The sequence below is a fragment of the Periophthalmus magnuspinnatus genome, chromosome 10, assembly GCF_009829125.3.
Source record: "Periophthalmus magnuspinnatus isolate fPerMag1 chromosome 10, fPerMag1.2.pri, whole genome shotgun sequence".
In the NCBI taxonomy this organism is placed as follows: domain Eukaryota; kingdom Metazoa; phylum Chordata; class Actinopteri; order Gobiiformes; family Gobiidae; genus Periophthalmus; species Periophthalmus magnuspinnatus.
The window spans coordinates 12203113-12221455 of record NC_047135.1 but is presented as its reverse complement, the minus strand read 5'-3'; the positions used below and the strand labels follow the sequence as shown (position 1 = coordinate 12221455).

General features: G+C 41.7%; 1 protein-coding gene across 1 annotated transcript in view; it reads left to right on the top strand.

The window, feature by feature from the left end:
- tenm1 (teneurin transmembrane protein 1) overlaps window positions 1-18343 on the top strand; it is a 431225-nt gene that overhangs the window by 151305 nt on the left and 261577 nt on the right. The window contains exon 4 of the mRNA XM_033974050.2: window positions 1172-1415. Within this exon, the coding sequence (XP_033829941.1) occupies window positions 1172-1415 (244 nt within the window). The remainder of the gene's footprint in view (window positions 1-1171; window positions 1416-18343) is intronic.

Here is an 18343-nt window from a genome sequence, read left to right as displayed (position 1 = left end):
TTTATTTCTCCCCTCCCCTCTCCTCTGCTCCCTATATATTGCGAATGTGCGCTTACCCACAAGTCTTAGCTGCCCGGTTAAGGGTTTTGGACACCGCTTCCCCAATATAAAGATACAGTTTGGCATTACTTTAGCTGTCCAATCTGGCCTTGCGAAACAGCTCGCACAGTAAGGCACTTCACTGTGTTACGTACACTTACATAATGTTTTAATGGACTGGCTACACACTAAGGGACTAAGGACCTGACTGTTGCTATGGGTAAAAATAACCAGAGGGATGCTCAGTGTATCATGTGCTGTTGACAATATACTTTGCAAGAAACTAAGTAAGGTTTCAGCTTACTGTTCTAAGCAACAGAAATTTAGTTTTAAAGGGCCCATATTTGTCAATGTTCTGATCTATGTTACAGTGTTCAGTGTTCTTCATCAAAAACATATCTGGAGTTGTATGTTGTTTCATTCACACATGTTTAACACACAAACCCTGCTTATTTAGGCTATTCTCTCAAACAGAAAACACTCTGTTCCGCCTTATGTGGTAATACAGGAAGTGCTCCAGTGTGGTTTTAAACTCCATACACTAGAATCATTTTGATCATTCCAGCCCTGGAATTGCCAATCACTACTGAACTAAAGGTAAAATGTAGCTGTTAACTTGAAAACCATTGCTTCATGACATCACAAGGTGAAACAGAGCATTTGGAGCTTTGGAGATATAGACAGACTAATAAAAAAACATGTGAATGAAACAAAACATAACTTCAGGTATGTGTTTGAGGTGGTAATAACATTCTATCATGGCTTAAAACTAATAAGAGTCAATTTTGTGAAATGTATACTACCTTTAAATTTTTAATCACTATGGTAACAGCCCTAATTTCTCATCATTCTGAAACCCATGGATATGGCAATGCAAGGGTTCATGTGGTCTTTCACTGATGTGCATCCTTTTACAGTGTTTACTATGAAGAAATACCTGAATAAATACCTATGTAGTTTTGACCAGTACATAAGGAGACTTTGTGCTTTTGATTTATTCATATAAAAAAGTATTACAAAATAATAACCTCACAATGTAAACCATAGCCGTCTTCCTCCTGTAATGTAATAAATGAATGACACTTTTGACATATTCAAAACACTGCATTTTGTCTCCTTTATTTGTTTACAGAATTACCCAGCAGCCCCGGCGGCCAGTTCACATTCCGCCCTCTCCCTCCTCCTCCCCCGCCACCCCACGCCTGCACCTGTGCACGCCCCGCACCCTACACCCAGGTCAGCCTGCAGAGGAAGACCATGCCCTCCCGTTGTCAGAGCAACCAGACGGGACAGAGCGCAGACAACACCTCCAACTCGGACCAGGCTCAGCTCCACAACAGCTGGGTGCTCAACAGCAACATCCCCCTAGAGACCAGGTGAGGAACTGCATGTATGCGTGTCCTCCAATATGTCCTCTATTCTCACTCACTTACACTGTACATGGGGAAGTAATGAGGTCACACTATTATGAGCATATACAGAGGTGGGTGCGGACAAAACACTGGATGCATTATACTTACAGACAAAAAAAAAAAAAAAAAAACAAGCAAAAAATACATGTGCCGTATTTTCCGAACTATAAGCCACAATTTTTTTCATAGTTTGGGCGGGGGTACGACTTATACTGAGATGTGACTTATATGTAAAATTATTAAAATTTCACATCTTCGTTATTGTCACACTGACAACCGCACGAGGACACTCTAGGAAGTAGTAGCTTCATCTACTTCTGGAGTTGAGTTCAGACACTGAGGATGAAGAATTCAGTGGGTGTTGTGATTTGGAGTGAGATCGAGAGTACACTTGTTAGCTTTTTTTTAATGATTTAGTTATCTGATTAACTGTTAATATCTTACATTAACATACTAGACATGTATTCAGTTCTGTCTATGCTTCATGTAGTTGAATAAATAGTGCGCTGTACTGCTATTCAGCCTGTTGTTCTCTATTTTATTGTTATTATTATTGTTATTATTAACTAATATTATAACTGGCCTTTAAAGATAAAATGTCTCTTTTTGGTCTTGGACTCAAATGCGACTCATAGTCCAGTGTGACTATATATGTTTTTTCTTCATTATTATGCATTATTTTTTGCTGGTGCAACTTATACTCCAGAGCGACGTATAGTTTGGAAAAAATAGGTAATTGAATAAAGATGGTTTAAGATGGTGGAGTAGAAAGTACAGATACCTGTCAGATGTAGTAAAGTAAAAGTAAAATTATCTACTTTAAAATGGACTTAAGTGAAGTACAGATACCTAAAATGTGTAGTTAAGTGCAGTACTTTACTACTTTACTTTGTTATGTTTCACCACTGGATGTAACCAAGGCAAGGCAAATGTATTTGTATAGTAAAGTTCATACACAAAGTAATTCAAAGTGCTTTACAGAATAAGAAGGACAAATCAAAACATAAATAATCACAAATAATCATCATAAAATTAACATTAAAATAGAAGAGTGCAGAATTAAAAAAAAACTCAGTCATATGCACAGCTAAACAGAACTGTTTTGAGCCTGGATTTAAATGTTGTCAAAGTAGAGGCCTGTCTCACATCTTCAGGAAGATTGTTGCAGGTTTTAGCTGCATAAAACTGAACCACTGATCCCCCATGTTTAGTCCTGACTCTGGAACCAGCAGGAGGCCGGTCCCTGAAGTCCTACACAATGCAGTTTAAGCAGACCAGTCAAATGTATATAGTGTATATAGAAATGTGTACTTGTTGTTGAAATACAGAAAATGTGATTAAATGTAATCAAGTATGTTTTCAAAATGGTGCAATGTATAGTAAAAGTACAACTCAAAGCTTTTCTTTCTATAGATTTTCTCTCAGTCCATAATGTGTCCGTCTGCACTCCACACTTCAGCACTCCAACGTAACATCACTTGATTAAAGACAATTCTTTCATCTCAAAAATGACGATCATTAGATTAAAGCAAATTCTGGCAAGAGCACGGCTGGAGTTTCACAATTTTCCTACAGAGAGGCGAGCACTGATTAAGAATGAATGTGGACTGAGGGATTGTTAGAGCAGACATGTTGGGATTGTGTCCAGAGCCCCATGCAAACCTCAGGCCTGTTATTATCGCACATCAAAGCCACTAGAAACATTTCAGGTTTTTGGTTTCTGTTTTATTTTGTTTTCCCCACCACGAAATAACCCAAATCCGGCTGAATATTATTGCCCCGTGAGCGTTTTGTAGAAAATTGCCTTTTCGGGAACACACTGTGATCACATCCTGTAGAAAATTTCCCAAATGTTCTGAGATGAGCCGCTTGGAATTTCATCCCATCAAACAGAATTAAAATTTTTAGACCTGCTTGAGTAATAATTGATCAGAGGATTATTTAGGCGATTCTTATTTGTGCAGTGTGATTCAAATAGGCCCAACAAGGTGCACAAGAATATGTTAGCATTTGAAATGAGAAGTTAGTGTAGCTCCTAGATCCCACTTTTATTAGGTGGGATTTGACTGACAGGCTACCACACACTGAAGAAATGATTTTAATAAGTTATGCATTAGGCCATAATTAGATTGTAGCTCATTTAAAGGAAAGGAGGAATAAAATTAGATTTCAGTGACAAATTTCAATTAATCATCGGGCACACACCGGCATCAGTGTGAAAGATGTCTACGATATAGGCCTTGTAATTACACTGGCTATTGCACACTCTTTTATGGCTTAAACCCATTATAAGCTAATTCAGATTTTAATTTTAATGTTCTTATTTAATATCATTACAAATGTACTTTAAAAAAAAAAAAAAAAAAAAATATATATATATATATATATATATATATATATATATATATATATATATACACACATCCTCTCAACATTTTATATATATATATATATATATATATATATATATATATATATATATATATATATATATATATATATATATATATATATATATATATATATATATATATATATATATTTTTTTTTTTTTTTTTTTTTTTTTTTTAAAGTACATTTGTAATGATATTAAATAAGAACATTAAAATTAAAATCTGAATTAGCTTATAATGGGTTTAAGCCATAAAAGAGTGTGCAATAGCCAGTGTAATTACAAGGCCTATATCGTAGACATCTTTCACACTGATGCCGGTGTGTGCCCGATGATTAATTGAAATTTGTCACTGAAATCTAATTTCATATATATATATATATATATATATATATATATTTGATATCCAAACTTTTGACTGGCAGTGTATATATTTTGCATTTATGCCTTACATTTGATACAGTGTTAAGAATGTTTGGTTAGTTTTTACTGTCCTCAATTAGTTTTTCAAACTAATTGAAGACAGTAATGAGGGGAATATATTCTCATTTGTTTAGTCAAAATACAAACAAAAAATTGAAATTGAAAATTGAAAATGATCATAAGGTAAAAAAAAAAAAATCCCTCAGATTAAATACTGACCCATAGGTGAGTCAAGAATAGACAATGTTACGTGCTCCTTTCACTATTTTATTTATACCAACCATCCTAGCCCAGGTGTGTCCCAGTTTTTAATTTTGAAAATCTGGTCAGCCTATGGTAGATGTTGTACATATTTATCATAGTTTTACATCAGTTAAGTGGCAGTTTGTGGTGAAAAAAGTTGAAAGAAAAGTACAAAAATACAGTTCATGTGCTCAAAAACGTAATAAGTCTACTGTCAATTAATGTGCAAGGAAGGTATTGTTCTGGAAGTCTGAAGCTTTCTTTAACAAAATAAAGGTGATGCCATTCATTTTGATTAGTCTAATCATAATTATTATGTTATTTAGACACAGTCATGGAATTACCTCTATGTATGTCACAGCTACTGCCCGTGTCCAAAATAATAAACCTCACCAAAATGAACATCTACAAAATAAAAACTTAGCGACATTTTTAGCAAACTCTTGCATATAGCAACGTTAACTATGTTTCAGTCAAAAGAACCATTTAACCTGTCATTTGCTTTATGTCACCCAGTCTGAACCCACAACCTGTTGTACTGAAGCCACACTGGGTCAATGTTTACACTGGGGTTTAAGGGTATTTATTATTTATGCACTTTATGGGATGCTCCAAACACAATTTCGTTGTTCTTTTGTGACAATGACAAATAAACTGAACTGAACTGAACCTCCTTGTTTAGACGTAGAAACTCCAACCGCTCCGACCATGCACTCTACAAAATGAACTAAAACTACAAATCCCATTTTCTCATTTTCATATATGTATTCATGAATAGGGGCTGTATTAGATTGTCTCTATAGTACGTCTATAACTGTGCATTGCTCCATTACAGCCATAAAATGTAATTATAGTGGTAGTCAATACAAGTGGATTTCTGCGCAGCATAATTCAGATATTATTGGCTCTTCTTGAACAAGCTTCTGGTGGAGGGTGACACGATATTACTCAGTCTAATGCTTAACTGCTGAATCTAATATTGGAGCACTCTTCTCACTATAAAAACCTCACTCTGGAGATCTAACGCTTGCCTTCGTTGGCCGGCTCTGTTACTCAGTCTCAAGCCTGAGATTAAAGATTTATCAACTATTTACAAACTTGAGCAGGTGACGTTGATCAAACCATAACCAATTCTATGACCTTAATAGAAATGACAAAGAAAAGTGTGATTTTCGTAGTTGTCGGGTAAAGTCTCCACATATTCCCACATGCAGGTTTTGATGAATGCGTTTTGAAATATATCGATATAATGTCAGGTGAGATTAAGATGCTTTGAAGTATGCATAGATTTCCCATTCTCCTCCATGTATGCTGGTGTAGAGGGCACCATGTATAATGGGAGTGTATGGAGACGGGGGATTCGATATTATCTGACAGGCCTCATGCTGCTGTGTTAAGAGGAATTACAAATGTTGGGAGTGTTAGAAATTGACTGGTAGCCGGCCCGCCTCTCCAAACCCCTTATCGGGAGAGCGGAGTGAGATTTCTGATAAAATGTGCTTCTTTTATGCGGATATACTTTTAAATGAGGTTCAGTAGTGGGCTCACATACTGGGAGTAAAACACTGATGTCAATGGCTCATCTTAGGAAATAATAGACTGCCTATGTTACTCCAGTTCTATCAGGTTAAGTTGGCGACGAAGCACAATTTTAAGTACAGGCTCATGAGATTCCATACGACATTGCATCACTGTGAGTACGTTTATTTCTATGATTCAGAATTAAATGCATACATAATTTTAAATGCATTCACATTAGCGGAATGAATCAAGTTATTAAACATGCAGTTTGCCATTTACTTCTCTAGGCTGCAGCTCAATATTGAATGAAGAATACACCAGAAAAAAACCTAAGCTGCTAAATATGACTTTTAAAACTTGTGTTAAATCCATAGACTATATATATAAATGGACATAGCTAACCTACAAGCAGCTGCATTTCAAATAGGAAGTGATTTTGAGCACAGTTCTGCATCCATCAACTCTGGCTCCAATTTATTTTATATTGAAAACTGCTCGCTCCATCACTGCTGCTGTCAGTCTTGTCATTTTGGTCTTAAAATGTTCATATTAACCTCCTCTATATGATCTAGGTATTCTAATTGTTCTATTGTGTCCCTAGATGAAAAAATATTAACATTAATAACAGAAAAATCAGGCGCTTTCTTTCCTCCAGGTTACTCCAGCTAGTGTTAGTAACATGTTGGACTGAAAATATCGATAAGCGCCTACATCTTTCTAAACCAGCAGTGTGGGCAGAAAGGGACGTTACCTTCAACAGCCTTGCTCCGGATTGACTTTTCGGTTGCGATGATACTCCAAATATGGAACTCAGCTCCAAGTTTGCACCTCGATGAGCTTTATTTGACTGAAGCCAAATGCTATGGGTGACATCACACTCCTTTAGTCCACTTCTTTATACAGTCTATGGTTAAAACCTCTTTCAAATGGTATCAAGCAAACTAAATGTCATTGTTCAATTTGGGAAAATTAGTTGACTTTTTTTTTTTACATTAATCGTGATGAACTGTACACATCATTTGCTATGAAACAAATTCACAAGCTGAAGTTCACATACTTTGGAACATGTGAGAGTGAGTTGACTGGAAACTAGTAAGAGAGACAACAAATGACACCAGGCTGAAATCAAAGTCAGTTTGCTAATGTACTTTTTCTGAACTTTGTACCAGATGAACCAAACATGTCTGAATTTGTATTAAATTTAGAATTTTTTGATAGCTTTTTACCCTTTTACTTCTTTTTAAAAGAAACACACAAAACAGCACATTAAGAAGTGTCAATTTCATTTAAATAGGACATATTGTTCTTTTGTCTGATACAGCTTAAAGTTATAGTCAAGGACATCTCTGGATCATGGTTTTATATTTGAACATTTTAAATACTGATCTAAAATGGTACAGATAAACTGAGAATGAAATAAGCAGTAAGCAGCATTTAGGGGGGTGGGGGGAAACAGGAATTTTCTGAGCAATGGCGATAAATACAACTTTGAGTGGGTAAGTAAGAAGGGAACAACTATGATATGGCTAAAAGTTCTTAAAAGTGAAATTTGCAAATATGTCTCTTTTATAATAAACATAAGATTAGGGCAAAGAGTGTTTGCTGGTCTTGACCCAGATCTTGCAGTATATCAGTAATTTATTGAAATCCCTCATGTTCTACAGATCTGCATTCTCATGTCGACCTGTGCCCGCGCAAACACAGGGATTTGCACCTGTTCAGGTAGAGACAGCCCCGAGGTGTGCTCCTCCTCCCTCCTGCAGAACCCCCCTCTCATTTCCTCCAGTCTCTGGGGAAATATGCCCCTCTGATATGAATGCACAGTGTCTTGGGCGTTGCCCCTGGATATTGTCTGAGAAGATCAAAGGCGGTGAGCCAGGAAGGAGAACAGCGAATCGTTTTAAAGCGCCTCACAAGAAGAATAGAGTTTCACACACGTTGACAAATGCAATTTTTGCAGCTGCGTCCGGAGCTGCTGTGCTGTGCTGCCTTCACTAAAGCAATACAAAGCACCACAGTCACCTTGACCTGTGCTGGTCTCCCAATGAGAAACACTCCCTGTGTGCAGCACATGCCTCAAAACCCCAACTGAACCACTCAGAGAGAGAACAGTCTGTGTCACTTCTGTCACTTCTGAATTATATATGTTTCATGGCTCTTAAAGCTGAAGTACTGCACTGAATCACTCAATTCTGTTGTACCTCCCAGAAAATATATTGTAAAAGCAAAACTTTCTGACAAAAAGCAGACAAGTAACATTGTCTTTATCTAATTAGAAAATATTTTATTTATTGCAAACTTGAGCCACGTGAGTCACTATATGACATTTTGGGATGAGAGTTGATTGGTTGATCAGGGGTGAGCCACTTTTCTTAGTGGAAAAGGTGTTGTAAAGCTGTTAGAGTTAGATTTAAATTCATTCTTTCTTTTTTCACTTTGAACTAACTTTTCTGGTCTGTCCTCGACCTTTTCATCCCTCAGTTTGGATCACTTGTCCATCTCTCAGTTTGTTCTTTTTATTGTTAGAAAAAAAATTGCTTGAAAAAACACGCATTCTCAGAGTGTGCGGGGTCACCTCTTCAGAGATCTGACATGTAATCTGCCTGGTGCCTGTATGTTTCAAGTGTCAGGCGTGTGAGAGACTGCTGTAGTAATTGCCCATAGTCTGTCTACATTTAAAGGCCCATAGTTGCTACCAGCTCCAACCATGAACCAATGAATTACAGAGAAGACATTGTTCAAGCAACCTTTATTTCTGTACTAGATTATGGCGATATAATATAGATGCAAACTTCACCCTCTACTTTGAAACCTTTAGATTCACTCTTTCCCTCAGTCTTTCATTTTATAACAGGCGATGAATTTAAACCCCATCACTGTACACTCTATGAAAAAGCAGGTTGGCCATCGCTATCTGTCAGAAGAGAACAACACTGTATAAAATTGATTTATAAGGGTCTACTTGACAGACTGGATATCTCACTTGTTTGTTGAACTTTCATACAGGAACTTTCAATACAAGATCCCATCATTGTCAAAGTCTAAAAACTGGCCCCACTAAAACTGAAATGGGATAAAAGCTTTCGGTTATTTTGCTTCCCAAAAAAATTGAATACATTTCAAGGACACGCAAAAGTGGACACACTGAAGCCACACATGCACTTTAATAATCTGGTGATAAACATTTTATTTATGTTGCTCGTGTTTTTAATGTTTTAAATGGACATATGTAGTTATTTGTTGGTATTTTTCTGTATTTTAAACAGGGTGCCCATGAAAAGAAGAGTCTGAGGGCTCCTAATGGGCCGTCCCTGTGTAAATAAAGATAAATGAAATATGAGAGAGTCCACCTACCCACAACCTTACCACAAATGTAATTTTCTCTGCTCCATTCTCATCTCCTAAGTCCAGTCCCTTTACCAAAGCAATCCCACACCCCACGTCGCTCGAGCTCCCGCCTCAGAAATGTGAAAACACTCACTATGTTTGACAGGGCTTTGTTTATTCTGGTCTTGTTCAAACCATCTCAGAGTGGACATTTTTTATTGTTTTATTTTTTGGTTTTCATTTTGTTGGGGCTGTGCCAGTTTGTGTATGTGCTCTTGTATTTGTTCAAAAGTTTATTTCTGGCCTTTCCGAGAAAGCTTGAACTAGCATTGACCCTCGAGGTGCAGCTTGCTCTGCTCGGCCCGTTGTGTCCCTCGTGACTCACAGCCTTCAGCGGACACAGGGGAAAGAAAGACAGACAGAAAGAGAGGCAGAGTGAGAGGAAGAGGAAGGGAGATAAAGACAGAGAGATACAATAAGATAGAGAAAGGGGAAGAGAGATGGCAGGAGACAGAGAAGGCGTAAGAGGGGCTCGAGGGGGGGAGAAAGAATGAGAGAGGGAGGGAGAGAGCGGGACACAGTGTGAGAGAGAGATAGAATGTAAGAGAGGAGAGAAAGACAGGGAGAGAAAGATGGAGGGAGGCAGAGAGAGATGGAGTAAAGGGGGAGAAAGATGGAGAGAGATACAATAAGATAAAGAAAAGGGAAGGCACAGTGAGTTGGGAGAGACAGAGAGAGAAATGGAGGGAGGCAGAGAGAGATGGAGTAAAGGGGGAGAAAGATGGAGAGACAGAGAGGGAGCGAAGTAAGTGAGGGAAAAAGAGAGATATTGAAGGATTAATGTCAGCTTGTGTAGAATGTACCTTCAGGGACACATTATAAACTGGCAAGGCAAGAGAAAGCAACCGCATATGCAAAGAAATGCACAGAATAGGACGGAGGACAGATAGCGCAGGAATGAATGGGGAGAGAAGAATGCTATATCCGAATGACATCATCGCTCATGGTTGCTGCGGCCTTAAATGCTTTTAAAGAATGCACCACAACAAAACCACCATCATGGGAGCTCCATTTCCATACAAACGGCCCAAGAATCAGAGTTGTTATTTGCTGAGCTTGAAAATAGGCTGAACGTAGGACCTGACCAGAAAAACAAATTTAGCTGTAAAGTGCAAAACAAAATGGTTCAAGAAAAGCTGACTCACCTTTCCACGGATCTGCACTGTACACTGTTACCTACTATTGTTACCTATCTACTGTTACCACTGTTACTACTGTTAACTATTTCAATTCAATTCAATTCATTAATTTTTGTAACGCCCAAAATCACAACAACAGTTGTCTCGAAGGGCGTTCATGTTTTGGTTGATGGGGGAAACCAGAGTACCCAGAGGAAACCCATCCAGACACGGGGAGAAACATGAAAAACTCCACACAGAAAGGCCTGGCGACCCGGGGATGCAACCAAACCCTCTTGCTGTGAGGCAAGAGTGTTGCCACTCAGCCACCGTGCTGCCTACACACAAAAACAAAACAACAGGAAAAATCAGACAAAACAAGAAAAATCGGCCAGGCGAGGAGGAGGAAGACCAGATGAGGAGGAGGAGAGCCAGGCGAGGAGGAGGAGAGCCAGGCGAGGAGGAGGGCCAGGCGGGGAGGAGGAGAGGGTCCAGCTGTCATCGGGGCATCTGAAAGAGATACACTCCACAGGGGGAGTGGGACAGGGGACAACATGTGAATAGCATTGCTGATGAGAAAATAGGACAAAGCAAAGGATAGTGCTCAGGTTGCCATACTTCCCCCAGCTAGTTATCTCCTACGGTTTTAATGTCCCTAACCGAAGAGGAAGGTTTTAAGCCTGGTCTTAAATACACTGTGACTGAGACTGTGGGGGTCTGTTTAACATCAGCAGGGAGTTGATTCCATAGCACTTGGTAACTGAATGCTCTCCCTCCCACTGTACTTTTGGACACTCTAGGAACCACTAATAGTCCTGCATTCTGAGAGCGGAGTGCTCTGTTTGGCTGGTACGGGACAATAGCATCTTGCAGATAGGATGGGGCCATACCGTTTAGAGTTTTGTATGTCAGGAGGAGGACTTTGAATTTGATTCTAAGCTCGACAGGAAGCCAGTGCAGATATTTTAGTACAGGACTGATGTGGTCTCTTCGTTTAGTTCCTGTTAGGACTCTGGCCGCTGCATTTTGCACCAACTGGAGGCTCCTATAGTACTTTTGGGGCAGGCGGCGAGCAGAGAATTACAGTAATCAAGTCTGGAAGTAACAAATGCATGGATGAGTTTTTCAGCATCGTTTTTAGGTAAAATATTTCTAATTTTAGTTATATTTCGCAGGTGAAAGTATGCGGTTTTACAAGCTAGGTTTATATGGGGCGGGTGCAGAGAGATCCGGGCGCCAGTCAAAGGCGGGGACCTCGACGACCGGATCTCCGGACATGGAGACTAGCTCTGGGGACGTGGAATGTCACCTCGCTGGGGGGAAGGAGCCTGAGCTTGTGCGGGAGGTTGAGCGTTACCGGCTAGATATAGTCGGCCTCACCTCCACGCACAGCTTGGGCTCTGGAACCCACCTTCTTGAGAGGGGTTGGACTCTCCATTTCTCTGGCGTTGCCCGCGGGGAGCGGCGGCGAGCTGGGGTGGGCTTGCTTATTGCCCCACAGCTCAGCCGCTGCGTGTTGGGGTTCACTCCGGTGAACGAGAGGGTCGCGTCCCTGCGCCTTCGGGTCGGGGACAGGTCTCTCACTGTTGTGTCGGCCTACGGGCCAAACAGCAGTGCAGAGTACCCGGCCTTCTTGGAGTCCCTGGGAGGGGTACTAGACAGTGCACCAACCGGGGACTCCGTTGTTCTCCTGGGAGACTTCAACGCCCATGTGGGTAACGACAGTGACACTTGGAGGGGCGTGATTGGGAGGAACGGCCTCCCCGATCTGAACCCGAGCGGTGTTTTGTTATTGGACTTCTGTGCTAGTCACAGCTTGTCCATAACAAACACCATGTTCGAGCACAAGGGTGTCCATCGGTGCACGTGGCACCAGGACAATCTAGGTCAGAGGTCGATGATCGACTTTGTTGTCGTGTCATCTGACCTCCGACCGCGTTTCTTGGACACTCGGGTGAAGAGAGGGGCTGAGCTGTCAACTGATCACCACCTGGTGGTGAGTTGGATCCGCTGGCAGAGGAGGAAGCCGGACAGATCTGTCAGGCCCAAGCGCATTGTGAGGGTCTGCTGGGAAGGTCTGGCGGAGCCCTCTGTCAGGGGGGTCTTCAACTCCCACCTCCGGGAGAGCTTCTCCCTGATCCCGGGGGAGGTTGGAGACATGGACTCCGAGTGGGCCATGTTCTCCACCTCTATTGTCGATGCGGCTGCTCGTAGCTGTGGTCGTAAGGTCTGTGGTGCTTGTCGCGGCGGCAATCGCTGAACCTGGTGGTGGACACCAGAAGTAAGGGATGCCATCAAGCTGAAGAAGGAGTCCTATCTAGCCTTGTTGGCTCGTGGGACTCCTGAGGCAGCCGATGAGTACCGGCGGGCCAAGCGTGCCGCGGCTCGGGCAGTCGCAGAGGCAAAAACTCGGGGTTGGGAGGAGTTCGGGGAGGCCATGGAGGAGGACTATCGGACGGCCTCAAAGAGATTCTGGCAAACCGTCCGACGCCTCAGGAGGGGGAAGCAGTGCTTCACCAACACTGTTTACAGTGCGGGTGGAGAGCTGCTGACCTCGACTGGGGATGTTGTCGGGCGGTGGAAGGAATACTTTGAGGATCTCCTCAATCCCACTGTCACGTCTTCAAAGGAGGAAGCAGAAACTGGGGACCCAGAGGCGGACTCATCCATCACCCTGGCTGAAGTCACTGAGGTGGTTGGCAAGCTCCTCGGTGGCAAGGCTCCGGGGGTGGATGAGATTCGTCCTGAGTACCTCAAGTTTCTGGATGTTGTGGGGCTGTCTTGGCTGACACGTCTCTGCAACATCGCGTGGCGGTCGGGGACAGTACCTGTGGAATGGCAGACCGGGGTGGTGGTCCCTCTGTATAAGAAGGGGGACCGGAGGGTGTGTTCCAATTACAGGGGAATCACACTCCTCAGCCTTCCCGGTAAGGTCTATTCCAGGGTACTGGAGAGGAGAATCCGACCGATACTCGAACCTCGGATTCAGGAGGAGCAGTGTGGTTTTCGTCCTGGTCGTGGAACACTGGACCAGCTCTATACTCTCCATCGGGTCCTCGAGGGCTCATGGGAGTATGCCCAACCAGTCCACATGTGTTTTGTGGATCTGGAGAAGGCATTCGACCGTGTCCCTCGTGGTGTCCTTTGGGGGGTGCTCTGGGAGTATGGGGTCCGGGGCTCTTTGCTAAGGGCTGTCCGGTCCCTGTATGACCGGAGCAGGAGCTGTGTTCGCATTGCCGGCAGTAAGTCAGACCTGTTCCCGGTGCATGTTGGACTCCGCCAGGGCTGCCCTTTGTCACCGGTTCTGTTCATTATATTTATGGACAGAATTTCTAGGCACAGCCAGGGGCCGGAGGGGGCCTGGTTTGGGAACCACAGGATTTCATCTCTGCTGTTTGCAGATGATGTTGTCCTGATGGCTTCTTTGAGCCAGGACCTGCAGCAGGCACTGGGGCGGTTTGCAGCTGAGTGTGAAGCGGCTGGGATGAGAATCAGCTCCTCCAAATCCGAGGTCATGGTTCTTGACCGGAAAAAGGTGGTTTGCTCTCTCCGGGTGGGTGGAGAGTCTCTGCCCCAAGTGGAGGAGTTCAAGTATCTCGGGGTCATGTTCACGAGTGAGGGAAGGATGGAGCGTGAGATTGACAGGCGGATAGGTGCAGCGTCTGCAGTGATGCGGTCGCTGTATCGGTCCGTTGTGGTAAAGAAGGAGCTGAGCCGGAAGGCGAAGTTCTCGATTTACCAGTCAATCTACGTTCCTACCCTCACCTATGGTCATGAGCTCTGGGTAATGACCGAAAGGACAAGATCGCGGATACAAGCGGCCGAAATGGGCTTCCTCGGCAGAGTGGCCGGCAGAGGGATAGGGTGAGGAGCTCGGTCACACGGGAGGAGCTCGGAGTAGAGCCGCTGCTCCTACACGTTGAGAGGAACCAGCTGAGGTGGCTCCGGCATCTGCTCAGGATGCCTCCTGGACGCCTCCCTAGGGAGGTGTTCTGGGCATGTCCCACCGGGAGGAGCCCCGGGGAAGACCCAGGACACGCTGGAGGGACTATGTCTCTCGGCTGGCCTGGGAACACCTTGGGGTCCCACCGGAGGAGCTGGAGGACGTGTCCGGGGTGACGGAAGTCTGGGAGTCCCTGCTTAGACTGCTGCCCCCGCGAACCGGCCCCGGATAAGCGGAAGAAAATGGATGGATGGATGGATGGTTTATATGGGCTGTGAATGAGAGATTTTGATCAAATAGGACTCCAAGATTTTTTACAGTAGGGCTAGAAGCTATACTCACATTGTCGAGTGAGATTATCTGGTCCGACAGAGAATCTCTTTGACCTTTGGGACCAACGACAATGACCTCTGTTTTTTCAGGATTTAAGAGCAGGTAATTCAAGGTCATCCAGGTTTTGATGTCCTTCACACAGGCACTGAGTTTATCTATTTGATCAGTCTGATTTGGTTTCATTGATAAGTACAGCTGAGTGTCATCAGCATAGCAGTGAAAATTAATGCCATGTTTCCTGATAATGTTACCCAATGGCAACATATACAGAGTAAATAGGATTGGACCAAGCACAGATCCTTGTGGAACACCACAGGCTACTTTAGAACAGGGAGAGGTGCTCTGGTTTATACTAACAAACTGGTACCTATCTGATAGATAGGATTTAAACCATTTGAGGGTGGTCCCTCTGATTCCAATGTCACATTCTAACCTCTGCAGTAGAATATTGTGATCAATGGTGTCAAACGCTGCACTGAGGTCCAGTAGGACCAGGACTGAAGCCAGCCCGCTATTAGCAGCTAGTAGTAAGTCATTTGTTACTTTAAGCAGTGCAGTCTCTGTGCTGTGGTGAGCTCTGAATCCAGATTGAAATTTTTCAAATATATTATTGTCCTGCAGGTGGCGGCAGAGCTGTTTCACCACCACTCGTTCTAGAATTTTTGAGAGGAAGGGAAGATTAGAGATAGGTCTATAGTTGACTAGTTCATCAGGATTTAGGTTAGGTTTTTTCAAAAGGGGTTTAATCACAGCATACTTAAAGGACTGAGGAACGTAGCCATTTTCTAACAACATATTTATTATGGAATCTATTATTAGGGGTAGGGCTTCTTTTAGGAGTCTGATTGGAATAGGGTCGAGCAAACAGGTTGATGGTTTGGATGACATGATGGCTGAGGTAATCTCCACCTCATCAACAGGAGTAAATTTATCTAATATTATTAGAGGATCCATGTGGGATATTGGCATTACAGACTGGATTAGCTCAGAGCTGATTTTTGGAGTAGCTTTGTTGATTTTGTCTCTAATGGTTGTAATTTTGTAATCGAAGAATTGAAGAAAGTCATCACAACTAATGTTCGAGGGGATAAGAGACTCATTAGCAGTGTGGGAGTTTGTCAGCCTGGCTACAGTGCTGAACAGAAATCTGGGGTTATTTTTGTTTACTTCTATTAGATTTGAATAGTATCTAGTTCGGGCTTTCCGCAGAGCGGCCTTATAAGTGAGCAGGCAGAGCTTCCATGCCTTCAGAGACTGCTCAGAGCGCGAGCTACAACTACTGTTGTATCTACAGAATATACACGATACAAGTGTTGCATGGCCATAATAGTGGATGTTTTCAATACAGACTCACCTCCACTATACATAGAGGAGGACGAGAGGATTGGGCCTTTACTGTATGGATTATTGAACTACATCCGTGAATGCTATTGTGGGTTGACTGGCTAGTGGCTAGAGTCCATGTGAAGGTAAAAAATATAGCATTGTTTCATTTGAGTTTTATTTATTCACTTCCTGTGCACAGCTTGTCATTACGCCGTACCTTACTCGCCTCAAGCACAAACAGAGCATAATGCGGGTGGAGGGCCCGGTGCGTGGGGATGCATTCAGCTTCATTCTATAGGACCCTGTGTACTTTTGTTATAATGCAAAAAAGGCATATCTGCATGATAAACACCTGACTGGTTTAATGTTTTCTTCTCTTTTTTCCATTTTCAGTACGATTGTGTGTTTTTAAATATATATTTTGAGCACCTAATTGAATACATGCATTACAGATAGGCCTTTGTTTAATGCCGTACCGTGGAACACCTGAAAAGTGCGTCTTTAACAAAGTGAATCAATATAATGAATAATATCAAAATGAATACATGAAGGTGTATTAATTCACTTACATACTGTATTGTTAAAATGAATGAAAAGGACAGACAATGACACATGCTTGCTTTAGCCGCTCCTCCGGCTTGCATGCTAACGCTGCCTTTGCCCCTGTCACTGCGGCGACTCTCTCCAAAGTCTCGGAGGTTCAATGTGAGACTTAATGACGTGTCAGGATGGATGTGTTTTTGCCGTGTATGAAAGCGCTGTGCTGTCCGGCTGCAGTGTCACTCTCTTGTCTGGCCCCACTTTAATGGGCCGTCCTCCGAGAGCCCTTCAGAGCCCTATAGCAGTGGCCGGTGACCTCACAAGGCTGCTACACTGCAAAAAAAATGACTTCGAAATACTTGAATTCAGGATATTACCAAAAGATGAACTATTTAAAGGTTATTTTTCTGGTGGAGGGTCAGAAACAAGCTTGTCTCCGGGAAGATGCTTTGTCTGAATGTTTCACAGTATGGCATTATTCAATTCAATTACATTTATTTTCACAGTGGTCAACATTATATAAGGCATATGCATACACACACGTAACATATACACATCAACATTTACACGCATGCTTCCTACATACTACATACACAAGTGTATACTGTACACATACATGTATAGCATTATATAACTGACACTAAAAATATATCGATCTTGTATTTACTCTATTACAGGCAGTGATGGAAGAAGTATTCAATTTTGCTACTTATGTAAAAGTACAGACACCGGAGCTAGAAAACACTGAAGTACTCAAGTATCAAAAACAAAAAAAAATCTAATTGAAGATATTAAAGTACCCGTTTAAAAATGCACTTAGAGAGTAAAAAGTCAAAGTATTTTGTGCAGATTTTACAGGGGATTTTTATCTATACCAAAGCTTCAAATATAGTGATTTTGATAAAGATTTGTGCTGAATTTAGTTCAACAGAAACAATTGTATCAATTGTCTTTTCTAGCTGTTTTTATTTGTATATTTTTTGCTCAAACTATGAACATAGTAAAATAAACTCCTCAAACTTTGTCAGCGGTCTCAAATAATAATAATAATAATTTAAAAAAACAACTTTTCAGTCCAGTCCACTGATACCTGCTCTCAAGAGTAGTGAAGTTAAACCAAAAATTATCCACTTTAAAATGTACTTAAGTAAAGTACAGATAACTAAAATTTATACTGAAGTACAGAACTTTACTGCTTGTATTGTATTATTATTCCACCACTGTTTACAGGTGGTTCTATTGTTTAAAAAAACTTTGAAAAAACATTTTTCTAGTCATTGATGTGACCTGTAACTTAGCATGGTTGCTTGTATCCATGAAGGTAGATACATTAATGCCATACTATGGAATGTTCAAGACAAAACATTATCATTTCCACAGGGACAAACAGCCAGCTGACCCTTCACTAGAACAGTTACATAGTATATGTTGAAGAACATTTTTACTTAAAGGACATAGATTCTTTCAAAATGTTTCTGACTTTTTTCAATACATCACTTTTTAATTTCAAGCCACATTATTTGCCAGTGGAGTAAAAACAAGTAACTTACCCCTCTGGCAAATACATTTTCTTATTTTAAGCAAAAACAGGTCAAGGCATGACTTGAAACCAGTGAAATATATTGATCAATATTTAATTAAATCTCAGCCAATTAACCAAAGTAAT